This window comes from Anser anser (genome assembly GCF_964211835.1).
Source record: "Anser anser genome assembly, chromosome: Z".
Lineage (NCBI taxonomy): Eukaryota > Metazoa > Chordata > Aves > Anseriformes > Anatidae > Anser > Anser anser.
In genome coordinates this window covers 63840136-63857987 of record NC_139723.1, presented here as the reverse complement: position 1 = coordinate 63857987, position 17852 = coordinate 63840136, and the positions used below count along the sequence as shown (strand labels likewise).

Genomic DNA, 17852 nt, shown 5'->3' with positions numbered 1-17852 from the left:
TCACCCTAAGCGGACAGACAGTGTGCTCCGCCAGTCTGAGGAGGATTCCCCCCTGGGGGGAAGGCCATCTTAGCATCTTGTCCACCCCCAGACAGGAGCAACCAGCCCCTAACACAAGCAACACTGATGTCTGGTGACTGATCCTAGCGGATCTCTGGATTTGCTTCACCTTGCATTCAGAGCTTAAGGCATCCTCCGTGTATGATGACCTCAGTATATTGTGCATGTACAACCCTCATGGTTGGTTGGTTTTAAATAACACTTTAATTCTCTGATGACAGCTGTACTACTTAGTTGGCACAATCCCTGCAGCAGTGACTGCTCTGGGAGGAGCAGTGGTGGGGTGTTAGTTCCCGTCTGGCTGGGCTGCAGTGCGTTGCTGGTGTCAGGGGAGGCGTTTCACAGCTGTGAAAAACTTGTAAATGAAAATCAAAGGAGAAGATGCAAGATGGCTTAATCCTAAAGCCATGCTAGTGTTTCTTTGTGGCCACTTGCTAGTTGTTAGCAGAAAAAGAGAAAAATTACCATTACAGCGGTACTTCAGGTTGGACCAGATGATGTTTTCCTGAGAGAAGCAGAAAACTCCAAGCCGTCCTCCACGCATCGTGGTATCTATAGTTACACCAGAGTCTGCCACTAGGTCAGAGCCTTCGTAAAATCTTGCCCTTAGTGAAAGCAAACAGAATCTGTGTTACGTCTTTTCTAAGGCTGCACCATTTATAAAAGTAGTATCATTTATTAGTGTCATTTGTCATTAACAATCCGTGTTGATTCTAGCCTTGGACATGCCTTCCTGCCTGCAGCTAGCATAGGGAAGAAAAAGCAGTTCAAGCTTCTTTGCAGTCGGGGGACTGGAGCTTTGCTGCACTCAGGAAAGAGCTCAGATGGGAGAAGGTTTTTGTGTTTTGGTGGTGGTTGTTTTTACGTATCCAACGAAAGTCAGAAGAATGTTTTACCCTGCCATCAGTCCTGTGTCAGTCCACAGCTGATCACTATAGCAGAAAGGGGGAATCAAGTTAGGTCAGCTGAAGAAGGCCAGATGGACCTTGTCTCATGCAGTTTGAAGCTAGATTTTTTTTTTTAATAGGCAAAATTTCAAACAAACCATTTAGAATCCTAAAGCTGCTTCCTTGACCGTCAGATTTCTTTAAAAATGTGAAGATGATTAATTCCAGGAACAGTTTTGATGATCTGGCACTTCCTTGTTACAAAAACTGTCAGCAAATTCCCAAATAACTCTGGGAATAGCTGCACCCTGCCAGATTTCCAGCACATGTCCTGCACTGGGCACACTGGAGCCAGCTGAGCTATCACAGGGCTGGATACGCCAAGTCCTCAGCCTCTGGGGTACTGGGTAAACAACTTACTGCATGATGAGCCTGGAGGGCCCTATTTTGGATGAGGGCTCTGTTGTGTTAGGAGCCAGCCTAACATGCAAGAAAATAGTGGGTGGTGAAGGGAAAAAAGTTCCTATGTCTTTCCATAACATATGAAAAGAAACAACAATTCCTGTTATGTTCCTGAGTTTATTTTCTGATTTGCTGAGGCAATTCAGAAGTATCTGTACAATGAACAGAGCTTGTTTTCTTCCAAACTTCCATGGGAGAGGCTGGCTCAAGTGTCTTTTTCCTAGGCTTCTTTGTAGCATCGGAAAAGCTCTGTGAGACACATTATGGTCCGTGGCATCCAGCCTAAATAGACCACAGTGAGCTGTGGATAGAGTGCAGGCAGAGCCTCGCTTAAAGCCTGACTGCATTTAGTTCGACAGATTTTGTGACACTGGCATTACCTCCTTCCCCAGCTACAGGGTCTGTTAATTAGGCTGGCTAGAGCGCCTGCAACCACAGGCAGATGACTGCTTGTAAAGCAGTTTCACAAACAGCCTGGTCTAAAGGAAACCCAAAATCTGTTCACTGCTGCCCAGTGGCTAGGACACAGCGACTGACAGTAGAAATGTTCTTAAATCAAACATGCTTACTCCAATTACTGCTGAAGGTGATGCTCTGCACCAGAAAAGCGGAATTATTACACCACCAAGATACTGCATCTCAGCTGCAGGGTGGTGATTTCTTGAAGAACAACTGACCTCCCTGTGTTCAGTCTATTATGAGGCTGCAAAACCTGAGCTCATGATGATGGAGCAGTTTATTTTTTTCTTTTTTTTCTTTTTTTTTTTTTCGGAATCAAACTCTTCCTTCTGAATGATGATCTGTTTTAAATAACTTATTTTTTCAAATAACAAAATGAGTCTGGTTAGCATGCACTTAAGAGCATCAACAAATAAACTTTCTGAGTACATGCTATGCAATCTCAAATCTGTCACATCATGATAATTACTAATCATAGAATCACAGCTATTAAGTGGACAACTTTTTCTGTTATCACAGAATATAAAAACAAACTGCTACAATTCCAACTAAAAGATAAACTTAAAAAACTTTGAAATGCATTGTTTTCAGGTCAGAGGCCCGCAATACCTTGGAAAACAAGGTATTAAAGCCATTAAATGGCTTATTAGTGTAGGGCAGTTACAACACACATGGTACAAAACATCAGTTACAAAACAGGCTTGGCTTGCAATTGTCTTTCCTAGGAAAATAATTGCAGGTGGAATTTCACAATTCTGACCTGTTATAATGCTTCGTAACTGCAAAGCACACATACTGTGGATTCTCAGATTCCCACTTAAATTAGGTGTTGAGAACAGTTTAAGCAGACATACAATCCGTAGTCACCTTAGCAATCCCTTCCTGTCTTACCTGATATATCCAATTTGGGGTCTGTGCTGCAAGAACCAGCGGTAGGAGACTTTGTCTTTCCACCCTACGTTCCGGGGGTCCTTCCACAGCAGTCTGACCTGATCGCTGGTGTCCCCCGTGTGCCAGAGAGAGTTGCGGAGGTGCTCACCAGGGCCTGTCTTTGATTTCACAGCCTGCAGAAATATAGTTTTCCAGTGCTGACCACAGAGGAATGTTGTTTCCAGGAGCTCTAAGTCTTTTGTAGTGGGGAGGTCTGCAGAGGCACCCTCCCTCCCACTCACAAGTCCATAACTGCCTTCATAACTACAGCTAGTGCTTGCACAGAATAATAAACGAGCACTTGGGACTAAGGAGAAGCAAGCAATCTGACCAGTTACAGTCAGAATAATCAGAGCAGAGACTAAATGCTCCAGCTGATGAGCAGGGGCAGGACTGGCGATGAAGTTCCTTACAAAACGGTGCTCTTAGCAGGGCTGAGTGGCAGCAGTCCGACCGTGGTTTTGATGCCCACTGCAGGGGGAGAACAGCAGTCGGGCAGCACTGCTGACACACAGCCTGATGGCTTGGCCAAGGGCAGAGCTGCCAACACGCAGCATGAGGGCTCAGCCCGTGTCAGTGGGCTGGCAGGGTGGCATTGCCAGGCTGTGACCACCGTGTCCCCAGCTAGGAGGCAAGACCGGTACCTTTAGCTGAATGCCAGGCTCTGCCACAGCTCTGAAGGGAGTCGCCTGCCAGTACGTCTGCTCCGTCTGTTTCCACATTACCACGTAAAAGCTAGAGCTGTCTTGATAGCCAAAAATAAAACCAGCGTAGTCATCGTCTGTCACCGTGTTCACGTGAAAAGTGCCCTCGAAGTCGACACCATTAAAAGCTGTGTAACCTAAGAGGACACACGGGTTCAAACCAAGCCTGCAGAAGATGTGTTTGCATGCCAAAAGATTTTCTGCTGTAAAACCTGAATCTCAGAAGAGGGGCACATACCAACAGCAAGGCCAGGATCACTGTTCATAGTCTGCACAATTTCCATGCCCTGTAAGATTAAATTCAGGGTGGTTAGTGTGTGTGACGAATTGGGTTGGCTAAGCCTGTCAGGCCCCTTCTGGCCTCCTGCTAGCACCCCCTCCATCCGTCTCCTCCTTTGGCTCATAACATGTCTGTAACACTTGTAGCTCCGAATTAAAACGAGAGCTATAATCAAATCCTAATGTTTCAGCTGCTTGTGTGCACAGAGGCAGGAAGGATTTTTCTTTTCCCACTGCAGGACTGAACTTACTGGTATTCTGGTACTTCCCCTCCCTCTCCCAATTCTCCTGAAATCACCAAGCCTGGGCAGAACTGGAGATGGGACGGGAAAAAACAAAGGGGGGAAGAGGGCTTTTGCAAAGCTTAGCTCACAGAATTTGACCACAGACTTTAAGAAATTGGCTGCCAGGACGGGGCTAAGGAAGGTTTATGTATTTCAGCTCCACTTGGCAGTGGGAGTCAAATGCCCATTCCTTGTGACTCTGAACACATTCACCTCCTGAAGACTAAAATGTGTCAGAGTAAGTAACATTTACTGGACTCTATCTAGGAGTAAATGCTCTGTTACACAGCAGGTCAGACTTTCAAACAATAGAAAGGACTCATGAGACTTTATTATTTCAGCAGGGTGACACAGAAGTCTCATGTTTGCTGTCTTGGCAGCAGTGAAATTCACCCAGCACAAGTCAACCAGCTTGTAGTTATTTTAGTTCATTAGCAGCATCAAGCTTCAAGCTGTCATGCACTGAAGGAAAAGTTGTTTCATTATAACACCTGTAAAACAGTCAACCAACAAGCAGTTTCCACTTTTCACTTGTTTGCGAGAGGTCCAGCAATTACAGCGACAGTTTTACTGTGCTTTTCAAACGATCTTTCTCAGGCAGGTAACAAAGACCAGAGAGATGTATTTTTACCTGGTTCAGAACCACCCAGTTGGGATCAATCTGCGCATCTCCCTCTGGGTCCAGCACCACTGTCTGATAGGCCCTGAAGTCTGTCAAGGTGATCTCTGCATTCTCAGGGCAGACGTCGATCCGATCAATTACTGTATCCTGGTCAAAATCAGACTCGCAGATATCCCCAACTCCATCACCTGTACGCACCAGAGAAGCGAGAGCAGATTTATGGTGCAGCAGGTAGCCAGACCTGGCCTAGCCACTGGATCAGGGTGTCCAAGGAGCAGGTGGATGGAGTCTCAGCCCTGATGACCACAATAATGCCTGGGGATGGGACCCAAGGAGCTCTGCCTTGGCCAAAGGCAGTCCTGGGACACAGTGCTGTGCAGTGAGCACATGTGCAAGTGGTAACTGGGCCAGGTTAAGTGTGTGTGTTGGGGAAAGACGTGGTGCATAAGCACCAAACCAGCTTCTGAAAGCCCAACTTACCGTTATCATCTTCCTGCCCTGGGTTGGGGACCAGCCTGCAGTTGTCAGGGCCAGGGGGCAAGAGGTCAGGAATGCCATCGTTATCATCATCCTCATCACACTCATCACCCAGCCCATCCTTATCGGTGTCCAGCTGGGAGCTGTTAATGATGGTGGGGCAGTTGTCTGTGCTGTCCTGGTGCCCGTCGCCATCGCTGCAAGCACGGAGACAAAAAGAAACAGCACACCAGCATCAGCTCCTGCCTCTGCACAGGGGAGAGCGCCTGTACCTGAATGGGACGTGCACCAGAGGCAACCCTGGAGTTGGGAAATGTATGAGGGGGGGTTTTGTGACCTGGTGTCACTCAGGCAGCTGAACAGCAAAGAGACAAGGAACAATCAGGCCACACAGTAAGGTGGCAGAGGATGAAGTCTACCCAGATAAGGAAAACAAAAGGAAGCCTTACAGGGACTGGGAAAAGATTCCACAGCCAGGATCCCAAATGACACCCGCTCCTAACAAGTATGTAAGGCGCATCCAACAAGTGCCCTGTCACCAATCAAAAGGCACTCAGGAGACACAGCAAGAGGTCCACAGTTGGCATCTCTGTCCATATTGTCTACAAGTGTCTCGGTGCTCATGAATGCGTGAGTGTGAGTGAAACCTATGAAAGAATCTGTGTGAGCACCAGAAATCAGACTTGTTCAAAAGAAAAAAAAAAAGCACCACTTTCAACCTCCTGCATACCGTGTTTTGTTACGTTACTTTCCCCCAGGAAGCTAAGCAGTAAGGAGTCTGCAGATCCCAAGCACCACAAAAAACATCAGGTGGTTACATGAAGAGTCACCAGTAACAGGGACACAAACCATAGGAAAGGGTTTGGGAAGTTATGAAATGACTGCCTTGTTTTTCCATTTCAAAGGCTAAGTACATCTTAACCACTGGGAAAAAGAAAAAAGGAGGGATGGAGGGGCTTGTACTTCTTGTTTCCAACAGATTTTTTTTTAGTCCAAGAGCTGTGACAGCTGTTGCATTTCTAGGACTCTAGGTGCACTGACCTGATGAGATTTTATTCCCCAGGGGAGGTACAGGGACACTTCAGACCTGTGCCCAGAGATGAGGATAACAGCCACAGTAATGGCCTGAAGCCAGGCGGGTTTTGCACACACACCACAAACAAAATGTTTTCTGGCAGAGTGGACATGTTTCCCCTCAGTACCCTTTGGTTTAGCACAGGCAGAGCAAAAGTGGCAGTGCTGCAGTTTACAGCTATGCATATTCCCCACCTGTCACTCCCTGCTTAAGAAAGGTGTTTTAATTTTAGATCAGAGCAACTAATGCCTGCAAGTCCTTAAGTGGAAATACAGTGAGGACCACGCACGTCTATCTATTGAGAGGTTAACCTCAGGCAGGACTACAGTACGTTCTACCAGGAGAGTCTTCCCGCAGATTAGTTAGGTTTGAGGAAAAAAGACATGTCCCTTTTTGAAAACAGGAAAAAAAACAAGGCCAAATTTACTTAAGAGTAAAACAGCTCGCAAACACTGGGGGCGTCATCAGCTCAAGACTCCCAGAAGTGCTCCCAGCAGAAGTGGGGAAGTAGGCTCCTGAACTCATAGCAGCCACCAAGAGCCACAAGGTCAGACCTTGCAGCTTGGCTGCGTCAGCACAAGATTTATCACTTCCCTTTCCCCTCACTTCAAGTGAGGAGCATGGGAGAGGACTTGCTGCCCACAAAGGTGGTTGTGAAGAACCTGCTTCCAGACAGGAATTATGCAGTTTGTCGTAGGACATGCTCCCCTGAACAGTCAGGGCATGTGAAGGCTGTAGAGGAGCCTTGCCACTCTTGCTGTGCCTAAAGCAAAGTGGTATATTTGGAAATGTTTTGTGCATGCTAATAAAGTTCTGAAACACTGTTTTCTTATGGAAAAACACATAGCCCTTAACTGTGAAATTTCTGCTAAAGCAAAAACAAAAGAGGAATGAAAAAGGAAGAAAAGAAAAAAAAGAGCATGTTCCCTCAATACGAAGCTCTGAGCAGTGCTCAGAGTGTGATTCCTGACACTGCTATCAGTGTCATTTCCACAGGAACTCACAGGAAGTGTGTGTGAACATGGGGTGGAGGTGAAGGGCTCCATTACCGTACTGCTACAGGGACTGAACCAACAAGGCTTATAAATCACAACATTGTTTTTGAAATGACCCCCTTGAGGAGGTATTGAAATCAAATGCTGCCTAATATGAGGGATAACAGTTCTCCAAGAATCAGTAGAATGCTTCAGCTCACAACTAGCCTGTTCTCTTCCCTGCTGTTGTTACAAGCCATGACACATCATACCTGTCCTGATTGGTATCACACGAATCTCCAACCAGGTCATTGTCAATATCAGACTGCAAAAAAGAAAACAGAGGAAGTTCCAGTATCAGCTGTTGAGAGCATCTATTCAAACGGCAGTAGTAACAAAACATAACCAATTAAAAATAAAGGCACAGAAAAACATTTGTTTTGTAAAACCTATTTTCTTCTTTGCATCGTTCATTTAACCAAGAAGTCGGTTTTATTAAAGAAAAAAACATACAATGAATAAGCGGAGGTAAACTAGACTGGAGTAGTTCAAACAAGACTCTTCAACAACTGGAAATAAGTGCCCCTTATTTCTAACTGAGGTTCATCTCTTATGTGGCTTCAAAAATCTACCATGTTTCTTTAAAGCTTCCAGCATTTAGTAGTTTCAAAGGGTTTAATCAGAATTCAAAACAAATCAAAAGTCTCATTGACTTCTCACCTACAAGCAGTGAAAATTTTACTAAGGACGGACATCTAAATTTGGTCCTAATTAAAGAAATACTGAATGTAACCATATCACGCCACTGTGTGGCGTGTGGCATTGCAGTCCATGGGACTGGAGCAGGCCTACGTTTTACAGCCTGACAGCTGAAGATACTAGTAGGGGAGAGATGCTAACAACATCCCAAGATATTAGAATACACATGGTGGCTCCTATTTTCAATGACAGAAGCAGCTGAATCTCCACAAAACTTCCTGAATACCTACTGACAAAGATAAACACTGGCTGCCTCATTCTCTTGCATCTTTTTGGAATTCAGCAGTCCCTTCCTCTAAATAAGGACATTTTTTTTTCTGCCTGCTAACCTGGTTTGGGTTGCTGACTGTAGGGCAGCTGTCACAGGCATCACCAACACCATCATTATCCTTGTCCTCCTGGTCTTGGTTGGGGATCCTCTGACAATTATCCAAAAGGTTCTTAATACCTAACAGAAAGTGGATAGGATGTTAATTAAAAGCAATTTATGGACAAGGTAAACATGAAGAATAGTAAAAACACTATTCCTTTTCAGCAACTGCTTAATCTTGCAATGAGATAATAAATCTGCATAGCAAATCTTTCTTAGAAGTACATCCGCTCATTTAATAGATGTTAGAAACATCTTGCCGAAGAACAGCTTATAACCCAATCACACATACTTCATTAGTTACACACACTTCATTCTGTCTTGTTCCATGTCATATTACAGGACGGAACATTTTATCTTTGTTATTACATCTGAAGGGCTGTGACTTTTTCCAGTTCTTTCAAGCCTCTTACAGCAATGGAAATAATACATTTTGTAGCTCCTGAGCATCTGAGACAGGCAGAACTGGATCTCTGGGACACGTTTGCACCTTTAAGGAGTTACCGAATGACCAATGACCTTAAGTTACACATGAAACAAAGCTCGGTTTATCTGTTATAAAGCATTCGGTGCTTCAAATGGAGACTAAAAGATATAAATTAATCTAAAAAAAAAAATACTTCCAAACAGAGGTTTCATGAAGAAAGACACCATGTTACATGACGCTTAGCAGCTGGTAGCAGGAAGTTTCTAACGCACAGCATTTTCTGGGTCAATTTCAAGAACATCAGAGAAGCTGTAAGTGAGGAATTACCAACCATCTCCATCCATGTCATCATCACAAGCATCTCCTTTCCCATCACCATCTGTGTCCCTCTGGTCATTATTCAGGACATTGCGGCAGTTGTCACAAGCATCTCCGAAGATATCTTGGTCACTATTTCTCTGGTTAACATTGGGAGTCAAGACACAGTTATCCTGCAAGACATAGATCTAAATTAGGTATGAACCATACCCTGTATCTTTCATTTCTACTTTAGTGGATTTACATAACCCTTGCATTTATTTCTATTTTCATGAGAAATATTTACTGTGGGCAGTTGGATATTTCATGTGAACATCAGCTCCAGACCAGATTTCACTGGCTCCCCCTCAAAGCTCTACTTTGAGCCACACCATGGAAACACTAAACATGAACACTGAGTACCATAAGGCTTTATTTATAACTTTGACTTCTGATTCTCATTTTGGATGGGTTCACATGAGTAACCTGTTTTGATGCCCTGGCTTCCTTACATGGACCTTCTCAAAAGTTGCAGTTCAGAGACCTTGATAGGGCTCGTAGATACTCTCAGTGAAAGATGGTTGCCCCCTTCTGGTAGAGACTCAAACAAAAGGAAAACACTTGGAAAATTAGGATTTTTTGATGCAAAAAAGGTACAAGTCTTATTCTTTTGTCATACAAGCTGCTCTTGACTTTATCTTCCCATCAGAAGGCATACAGGGAAAACTGAAATTCAAAGAGGTGTAAACAGTCTCTCACATCTAGCACATCCATGACCTTCTCACGCATGTGGAGCAAGAGGCAAAACAGAGCTTTATCAACAGTACGGAAGTTACTTGATTGTGAAAGGGCTGAATCTGCATAGGGATTCACAGCTGAAGGAGGATTTAATATCTTTCCTTCTAGAACATTTAGAAAACCAAGTGCCTCAAACTACCAGAATTGAGGCTTGGTCTCTGTGGCAAAACAGCCTGTGATTGCCTTCTGTGATTGCTAGCCTGCCCTAGCTCCACATGTGCATTTGTACTCTGGACAGGGCATCCTTGCTGTCTTCCTTGCAAGTGCACGAATAAATACCACACAAGGGTCTTAGTGCAGAACAACACCACGCATGTGAGAATATGAGGTGAATGGAAAAAAGCTTTTACAACATGAATTTATACTCTGTTGCATTCTGCAGCAGAATCCCCACATGGAAACCTCTCTTTCTCTTTCAGAACATGATCCAGAGCTTTTTCAAGTTATTGGCAAGACACCCATTAATATGGGGGGTGGGGCAGGGGGGGTTGGATCCCTCATGAAATGTTATGTCAGGCCAAACTGATCTTTAAAATGAAAGACACTAATGTAAGTAATGTTCCTAAAGGCCATGTTATGGGAGAGTGTGAAAGGAGACAAGTTCTGTATAAAAAAAGATGTAAAATTCAATGCTGAAATATAATAATACAGCGTAAACTAGTGGGACTTAAGGATAGGTGAGGTAGCCCTAGTTTTTTTGGTGTATTCTTTTTTAGGTCTAATAAAAGGGAGCTTTATATAAAGAAAAAAGTAGGATTTAGAGAGCTGCTGACAGTGTTGTATATGAGATAATCTTCAGTAAATAGTAGCAAGCCAGATTTCAAAATCACTGCGTACTGCAGTAATGTGAGATTCTTCTGTTTGCACAGACTCCTGTACCCTGTTCTGCACACAGCACCTGGTCATTGGGAATGCCATCTCCATCTGCATCTTCATCACAGGCATCTCCAACCCCATCACCATCAGCATCTTCCTGCCCAGAGTTTGGGACAAATTTGCAGTTGTCCTAGACAAAAAGTGAGATATGTCTGGTGTTCTATGGATTAAAGTCACTGAAAATATAAAATTATCAGTTTTTCTACTATTGTTTTAATTAATCAAATGAAACAATTTATCCACAGGAATACAGTAACTTGAAAAAGGATGAATACATCTAGTCATCTTTCTCAGCCTCCTTCATACTCTGAATTATTATAGAATTAAGAAAGAATTTCTTACCTTTCTGCAGCTTTCAGCAGGGCAAGAGAGCTCTTCATTTGGGTAGCCATCAATGTCAACATCTTTTCCACAAATATAACCATCACCAGCCCAGCCAATGCCACACTATCAATAAAACACCATGGTAGTACTACCAAAAGGTTAATGAGCCACTTCAGAAATATTCAAGAGGGAAATTCGGCATCAATCTTGAAAATGCTGACATGCAGAAGGCACAAACAGTCACTGTAGTATAATGAAGTACACCCCAGCAACTCTCAATATGAACAGAAAATCTTTAATTCAAGCTCTCTGTATCTACAAACAGCCAGAATAAGCTAAGGCTTTATTTTAAATGGACTCTACCTGCAACATCTATAGATTTCAGTTGGAGCCATAGATTTATTTCAGATACCTGACAGGAGTCAGTTCTGATTCTTCATCTGCGGATGGAGAAAAGACAGAAAAGCAAGACCTAGGCAGAATGTGCACGCAGCATCTTGGCAAGGGACCCATGGTTAGATGGGTGCTTTATTCAGTACCTCAAGAATAAATTTGCAACTACAGGAAATTTTAGAAGAAAACTGTTCTAACAGTTACTCAGTTTGCATCACCAAAGCAAGGACATCTTCATACAATTTTCTCCAAGCCGATGAAATTGGTATTGTTTCAAAACAATCCCTGATTTGTAAGTGAACATACATGCAGAGAATTTCATGTTAAACTCTGGTCTCTCCTTAAAACAAAGACTTGCCTAACACGAGTAACATCTTTCCATTACAGCATGAACCTAAAATATCCTCATTTTTTCTTCTTTGAAATAAATGTTCTTAAAAAGGAGACCAAAGCAAGTTCCAGCAAAAGCATGTACTGTATCCAAATTTAGGACACAAGACTAGCTTCTTGCTTCCCCTTGCAACATGGAAAAAATATGTAATATACTTCAGTTAAACTCCTACAACAAAAGTTCATATGCCATTTAGTGTTCTTCTGTTCCCAGGGCTGGAAAGCCCAGTACAGCCTACCTGTGCCTAGAATCTGTAGTCACATTTGGAAAATTGCCACCTCTATCAGCAGACAAATACAGGCACTGTGCTTATGCAGACAGGATCCCTAATTACAGCTACACAGCTGAAAAGCCTGTATGCAGAAGAGCACCAGGAGAGGAATTTGCCCTTGTGATGTCTTTTGAACAGTGACACTTGATAGTCCTTCCGAAGGAGACTGTAGAAGGTCTATAAATGCCATTCCCCCAAAAATCTGATCATACAAACACTAGCAGCCTGCACAGTAAATATGGCACAAAAGTATGGCTGCATTATAGATGTGCTGCAAGGAGAAAAAAATTGCCAGACAAACTCAGTTCAGTTATTTTCATAACTGGTCTGGGCCATTGTAGTGCAATTCGGTTGGAAACCCAACAATACTGATAAAGTGACCACAAAGCTCAGTAGCTCAATTCCAGGCTAAAAGAGGCTGTTTTTCACTGTACAAATGCATGAATTTATGAACTCACAATGCATGTCACCTCCCCTCTCCTTTCCTCAATGCACCGGGCATGGACACTGCACGGATTGAGGGCTCGACTTCTGCAGCTTCTCTCAGCCTGGCATCCCCTAACTTGGTCTCCTGTGTATCCTGATTTGCACTGGCCACAGTGATAAGAACCCTGTAAGAACAAAGAGTTATTAGTCATGCTTTTAACAGGACTTTTTTTTTTTTCAAAAAGTTTGTGAGCAAGACTCATGTCATACGGCTTATGCTGTGCAAGTGTCATTTTTCATACCCTGATCCTTTTTCCACTGTGAACAAGCTTTCTTTCCACACAAAATCCACGTTTGCCTCCCACAGTACATGCTGTAAAACATGCTCAACTGTTGAGACCATTTTTTTGTTCCTTCTGAGCTACTTCCAAATAGCTAAAACTTTGTGTAAAATTCTAAGCAGCATCTGATTATTCAGATTGGATGCTCTTATTTCAGTGTAAAGCTGGCCTGATTACTTATCTAAACTGAACTGGGAACAACAATCAAAGAGAGACAAGAAGTTCATCTTGTCTTTGCTCCATTATTTTTTTCAAACTTGGATGTTTTTAAGCCAATCTGAGCTAAATCTCATTCTTTAGAAAGGAAATAATGACTTAAAGACAGTCATCTTCATTTACACTGCAGTAAGAACATACATGCAACCTTTTGCAGTGGTTTACCTAGAAACATGTATATATTTTTGAGTTATATTTGTGCAACTCTCTTACATAAAGAAATGCAAAAAAGCTAAGCCAAGGAATTTCAGTTTGTGTTGGGACAATCACTAAAAAAGTTATAAACAGATAAATGCTGATAAGAGACTTTCTTCAAGCATTGAATATGGCTTCTGTCTCTCACACAAAAGAGAATTGAAAATAACCTTTCTTCCTTATAGAGAATTTGCATGCCACAATATAAGAAGGACATAAAACTATTAGAGAGTGTCCAAAGGACGGCTACAAAGGTGGTGAAAGGTCTAGAAGGGAAGACATATGAGGAGCAGCTGAGGTCCCTTGGTTTGCTCAGCCCCGAGCAGAGCAGGCCGAGGGGAGGCCTCATGGCGGCCTGCAGCTCCCTCACGAGGGGAGCGGAGGGGCAGGCGCTGAGCTCTGCTCTCTGGGGACAGCGACAGGACCCGAGGGAACGGCATGGGGCTGGGACAGGGGAGGGTCAGGCTGAGCGTTAGGGAAAGGTTCTGCACCCAGGGGGTGGTCAGGCACTGGGACAGGCTCCCCAGGGCAGTGGTCATGACACTGAGCCTGATGGAGTTTAGGAAGCATTTGAAGAATGCTCTCAGACAGCTGGCTTGATTTTTGAGTGGTCCTGTGTGGAGGAGTTGAACTTGATGGTCCTTGTGGACCCCTTCCAACTTGGAATATTCTATGATTCTATCAATAATTATTTTTGATACGTCAAAGAACAGAAGTAGACAGTCCTCTGACAAACTTGTCTATCCACCTCTTTATGAAACTGAGGTGCTTCAGATGACTTCACCCATACAAAGCGTGCTGCATGAACTGTCAGGACTGTCCCAGTCCAGCATGACAGAGAGAAAAATTTACTACTCAACTGGGCATTATTTTTTTTCCTGTGTTCCTAGCTAACTTCAGTTCAAACTTTAACTTTATGCCATTTTCATAACTTTCAGGCTGAAAGACATACAGATGAATGAACAGCAACGTGGTCACTGGACCATGCAGATGGTATGGCCTTTGCAAAACATAACAGTATGTGCACTTCCTCCTAATGGACACCAGGGTAGTATCTTCTGGAGCCTGCTAAATTTGCTCAGCATACTCTGTTCTATATCAAGCCCTGGTATGCACTAAACCAGACTTTGAGGCTGCATTTCTAGACCAAACTCTTTCTAAAGGAATACAGGAGCAAAAAAAACCCACGCTGCTCTGTTTGACAGCTGGCAGACCTCTTGTCGCCCTCTGCAAACCAGGCCTGACAGCTGTCAGAAGAGGGCTAGTCATGCAGTACGATGCAACATGTGAAAGAAGCACTCCAGATACCAGAATACATACATATACAGAGAGAAACATATTGAATAGTGAAAACAGTGAACCTAGAAAGACAAGGTTATTTGCAAGGAACACACATCACTTGGAACACTGCTGGTAGCCTCAACAACACCCAGCTTCAAAAAAAGGAGTACCTTTACACCTGTAGGTTATTTTTAAGCCCTCTCCTGTTATGAACAAAGTCTGCTCTATACAGCCAGCTGTAGCAGAAGAACATTTGACAGTGCTGTAAGTTAAATGAATGCTTATTTGCGTCCAAATTGCTTCAGAGCCTTAAATTGGTTGTGTACCCATTCTACCGGATCCTAACATCTTTCAAACCATTTCTATTCATGCTATGCTTGTTTTCCTAGATTTAATACTTATAGGTATTAAATGTGGATTTAATACTTATAGGTATTACATGTGCTGTAGGAATTGCAGCTCTCCTCTCCATGCTTATATAGCGGGATAACTAATACAACAAAAAACATCCTAGCGAAGTGGAGACTTCCTATAAGAAGAGCATCCAGAGGAACAGCTTGCTGCAGCAGTTGCTAGATGGGAAGAGATGAGGGGAAGCAAAGATTCAATATTTGAAAGGAGTTTCCTTGCCATAACAGATTCATAAACACACGTAATTGGAGGATGTGGAAAGAAAAGTTACTGCCATTCCTCGTTGAAAGGGATATGGACACAACTCAGGCAGACATATTAATACCAAATCAAGTATTGATTATTTCATTCTTCGTCACGGAAACGGGAAGGGATTCTTTAGTTTAGATGAAGCCAACAAATAGACTATATTATTCAGCTCTTGAATCAGAGCCAAGAATCCCATTCTAGCTTCAATGAATTTTAAAACAATCTTTTTTTTTAATAGTCACAAATGAAAAATTACTTACCAAAGTGTTTATACAATGGGAATTTGGAACGCAGAGTCCATGCCCACCATTCTGACATTCATCAATATCTAAGCAGACCTAGCAACAAAACAAAACAACATATAGCAAAAACTACATCAGCTTGAGATCTAAGTCTGAAGAAAAGTCACCAAAGCTTGTCTACTCTCAGAATGGTAGACACATACTCCACAGACTCAATTTTTGGATGGATCTCCAGACACATACCAACCCTGCAGAGACACCGTGCAATACAGGAAAATTCAACCTTAGGATGGGCTTCTGGTTCAACCATAAGAGTTTAGATAAGAACTATGTTCCCCTTGTAGGGCACTACAGGAATGTTAAAAACAAACAAACAAACAAGCAAAGCAAAAAAAACAACAGCAAAACAGGCCTTTCCTACCACTCTTCCTAGTTCAGAATAAGTTTACAAAGATCAACAGAGTTTCTCTTTAAAATTGATTAGATACCTATAAAAATAATGACTTTTTTTCTTGCCTCCACACCAGTCCTGAGTATTAGACTGTTAATACTCACATCAAAGGCAAACACCCACAACCTAAGATCTTCTAACTGAAGCACTCCAAGCTCTGTCTAACTATACCAGGTAACCATGGAATGACTGAAATATAAATAAAATGTAATACTGATTTAAACCTGCACCTTGCAATGGAAGTTCCTGCAGAGATGCTGCCACTCACCTGCTTATTGCTCTTGGCATAGCTGAGTCCCACTCCTTGCACAGTTTGTCCTGTATATCCTGGGGGACAGGTCTCACATCGGAAACCTGGTACAGTGTTCACACAACGCACTCCAGGGAAGCAAGGGCTGTAATGGCACTGCAAAGAAAAAAAAAAATTAAAAAATTAATCAACCAAGCACTCGTTCGCACTTCAGTAACATCCAGACAGACTATGTCCATAGACCTCTCAGTCAGCCTGCCTAGGCAATGCTAAATGCAAACGTCTGGATATTCTTCTGTCTTCTGTTCACAGTTGGCTTGCAGAGAAAAGTATCAGGTATGTCTGACCCCAGTAGGTCTTCAGCTATCCCCATAATTTAAATAACACAATCTTCCATTTTTGCCTGCAGTTGATGCCCTAAGTTCTGATCCTCATCCTTCCTTTTGTTGGACAGGTTCAGCTCCTTTGGAGGATGAGAATCTCCCTAGAAGGGCCCAGACCACGTTATCAGGAAAGCAGCAATGCTGCAACCCACAAAAGGTCCTGCAGTTGTGTTCTGTACACACTGAAGTAGCAGCAGCGTTTTCCTTTGTATGTATGCGGGCAAATTTCAGAAGTAATTTAGTCAGAAGTAAACGACATGTGAGCCAGATGAACAGGGATGTGTCAGTAGCACCCACACGTTCCTAGACCAGAGGCCCACTGGCAACACTCAGCACTTCTCCCAACACACCACATACCCACAGCATCACCCTTGGACTGAAGACATTACTCAGTTCGTTACCTCATGTGGTATCACAGAATGGTTGTGACCCCATTTCAGTGGCCTTGTGGGTGCCGGTTCTGGAACTACATCCTGTATTGCTGCCTCTCAAGTATCAACACTAGCCAGTAGGTATTATTTGCAAGAGTACTAAAAACATCATGTCATCATACTGCTTATGGCTTAGAGACAACAATATATAAAAGCATGAGAAAGAAATAAAAATTTTTAAAATGTACCTTTTCTCCTTCCATCACTAACAGGAAGAAAACCCACATCTATAATATGAAGGGGAAACAAGCCAAAGAAATCCAAGCATTTTGGACAGAAAGATCTGACAGAAGTGTGTCTGCAATTAGCATAAGGAAAAAGTAAAACCCAGGACAGACATTTTGTCCCTATTACAGAACTATTTAATGTGGATTTTTTGTTGTAGCCAGGAGAGGGCACTCAAATTACATCACAGAGCATAGCTGCAGCTCACAAAATACAACATATGAAAGTAATTTCTTCAAGATGGCAATGAGTAAGAAGGGAGCTTATTGCAGAGATGTTAACAGCCTCTGGAAGAATGACGGCAGCTCTTAGAGAAATCTAGAAGCTTCCCACTTTCTCAGATTTGCATGTGAACTCCTTTTTAAATGCCATTTTTCTAGGAAGTACAGAAATAGTTCTATCAGTAGAAAGGTGTTATCCTAGAAGAGATTCCTAAAGCACTTTCAAAAATGTATGACTATCCTTACAGTTTCAGCTAACTCGGAGACCCTTTATTAAACAAAATAAGGCTATTATCATTTACCTCTTTTCTCCCTCTGCTTACATAAGCAAAAATCCACCTGCTACAGAAGGTATTTTCTGGTGAACAAAATGCACCAGACTGCTTGGCATTTTAGTAGTGTCCTCATGTA

The 17852-nt window shown here is 42.9% G+C and overlaps 1 protein-coding gene across 1 annotated transcript in view; it reads right to left on the bottom strand.

The window, feature by feature from the left end:
• THBS4 (thrombospondin 4) overlaps positions 1–17852 on the bottom strand; it is a 38938-nt gene that overhangs the window by 1810 nt on the left and 19276 nt on the right. The window contains exons 8-21 of the mRNA XM_083818817.1: positions 16200–16337; positions 15499–15576; positions 12578–12730; positions 11083–11187; positions 10763–10870; positions 9101–9260; positions 8302–8420; positions 7486–7538; positions 5168–5361; positions 4697–4875; positions 3741–3789; positions 3443–3639; positions 2760–2932; positions 526–665 (exon numbers count right to left, since the gene is read on the bottom strand). Coding sequence (XP_083674943.1) covers positions 526–665; positions 2760–2932; positions 3443–3639; positions 3741–3789; positions 4697–4875; positions 5168–5361; positions 7486–7538; positions 8302–8420; positions 9101–9260; positions 10763–10870; positions 11083–11187; positions 12578–12730; positions 15499–15576; positions 16200–16337 — 1846 coding nt within the window. The remainder of the gene's footprint in view (positions 1–525; positions 666–2759; positions 2933–3442; positions 3640–3740; positions 3790–4696; positions 4876–5167; positions 5362–7485; positions 7539–8301; positions 8421–9100; positions 9261–10762; positions 10871–11082; positions 11188–12577; positions 12731–15498; positions 15577–16199; positions 16338–17852) is intronic.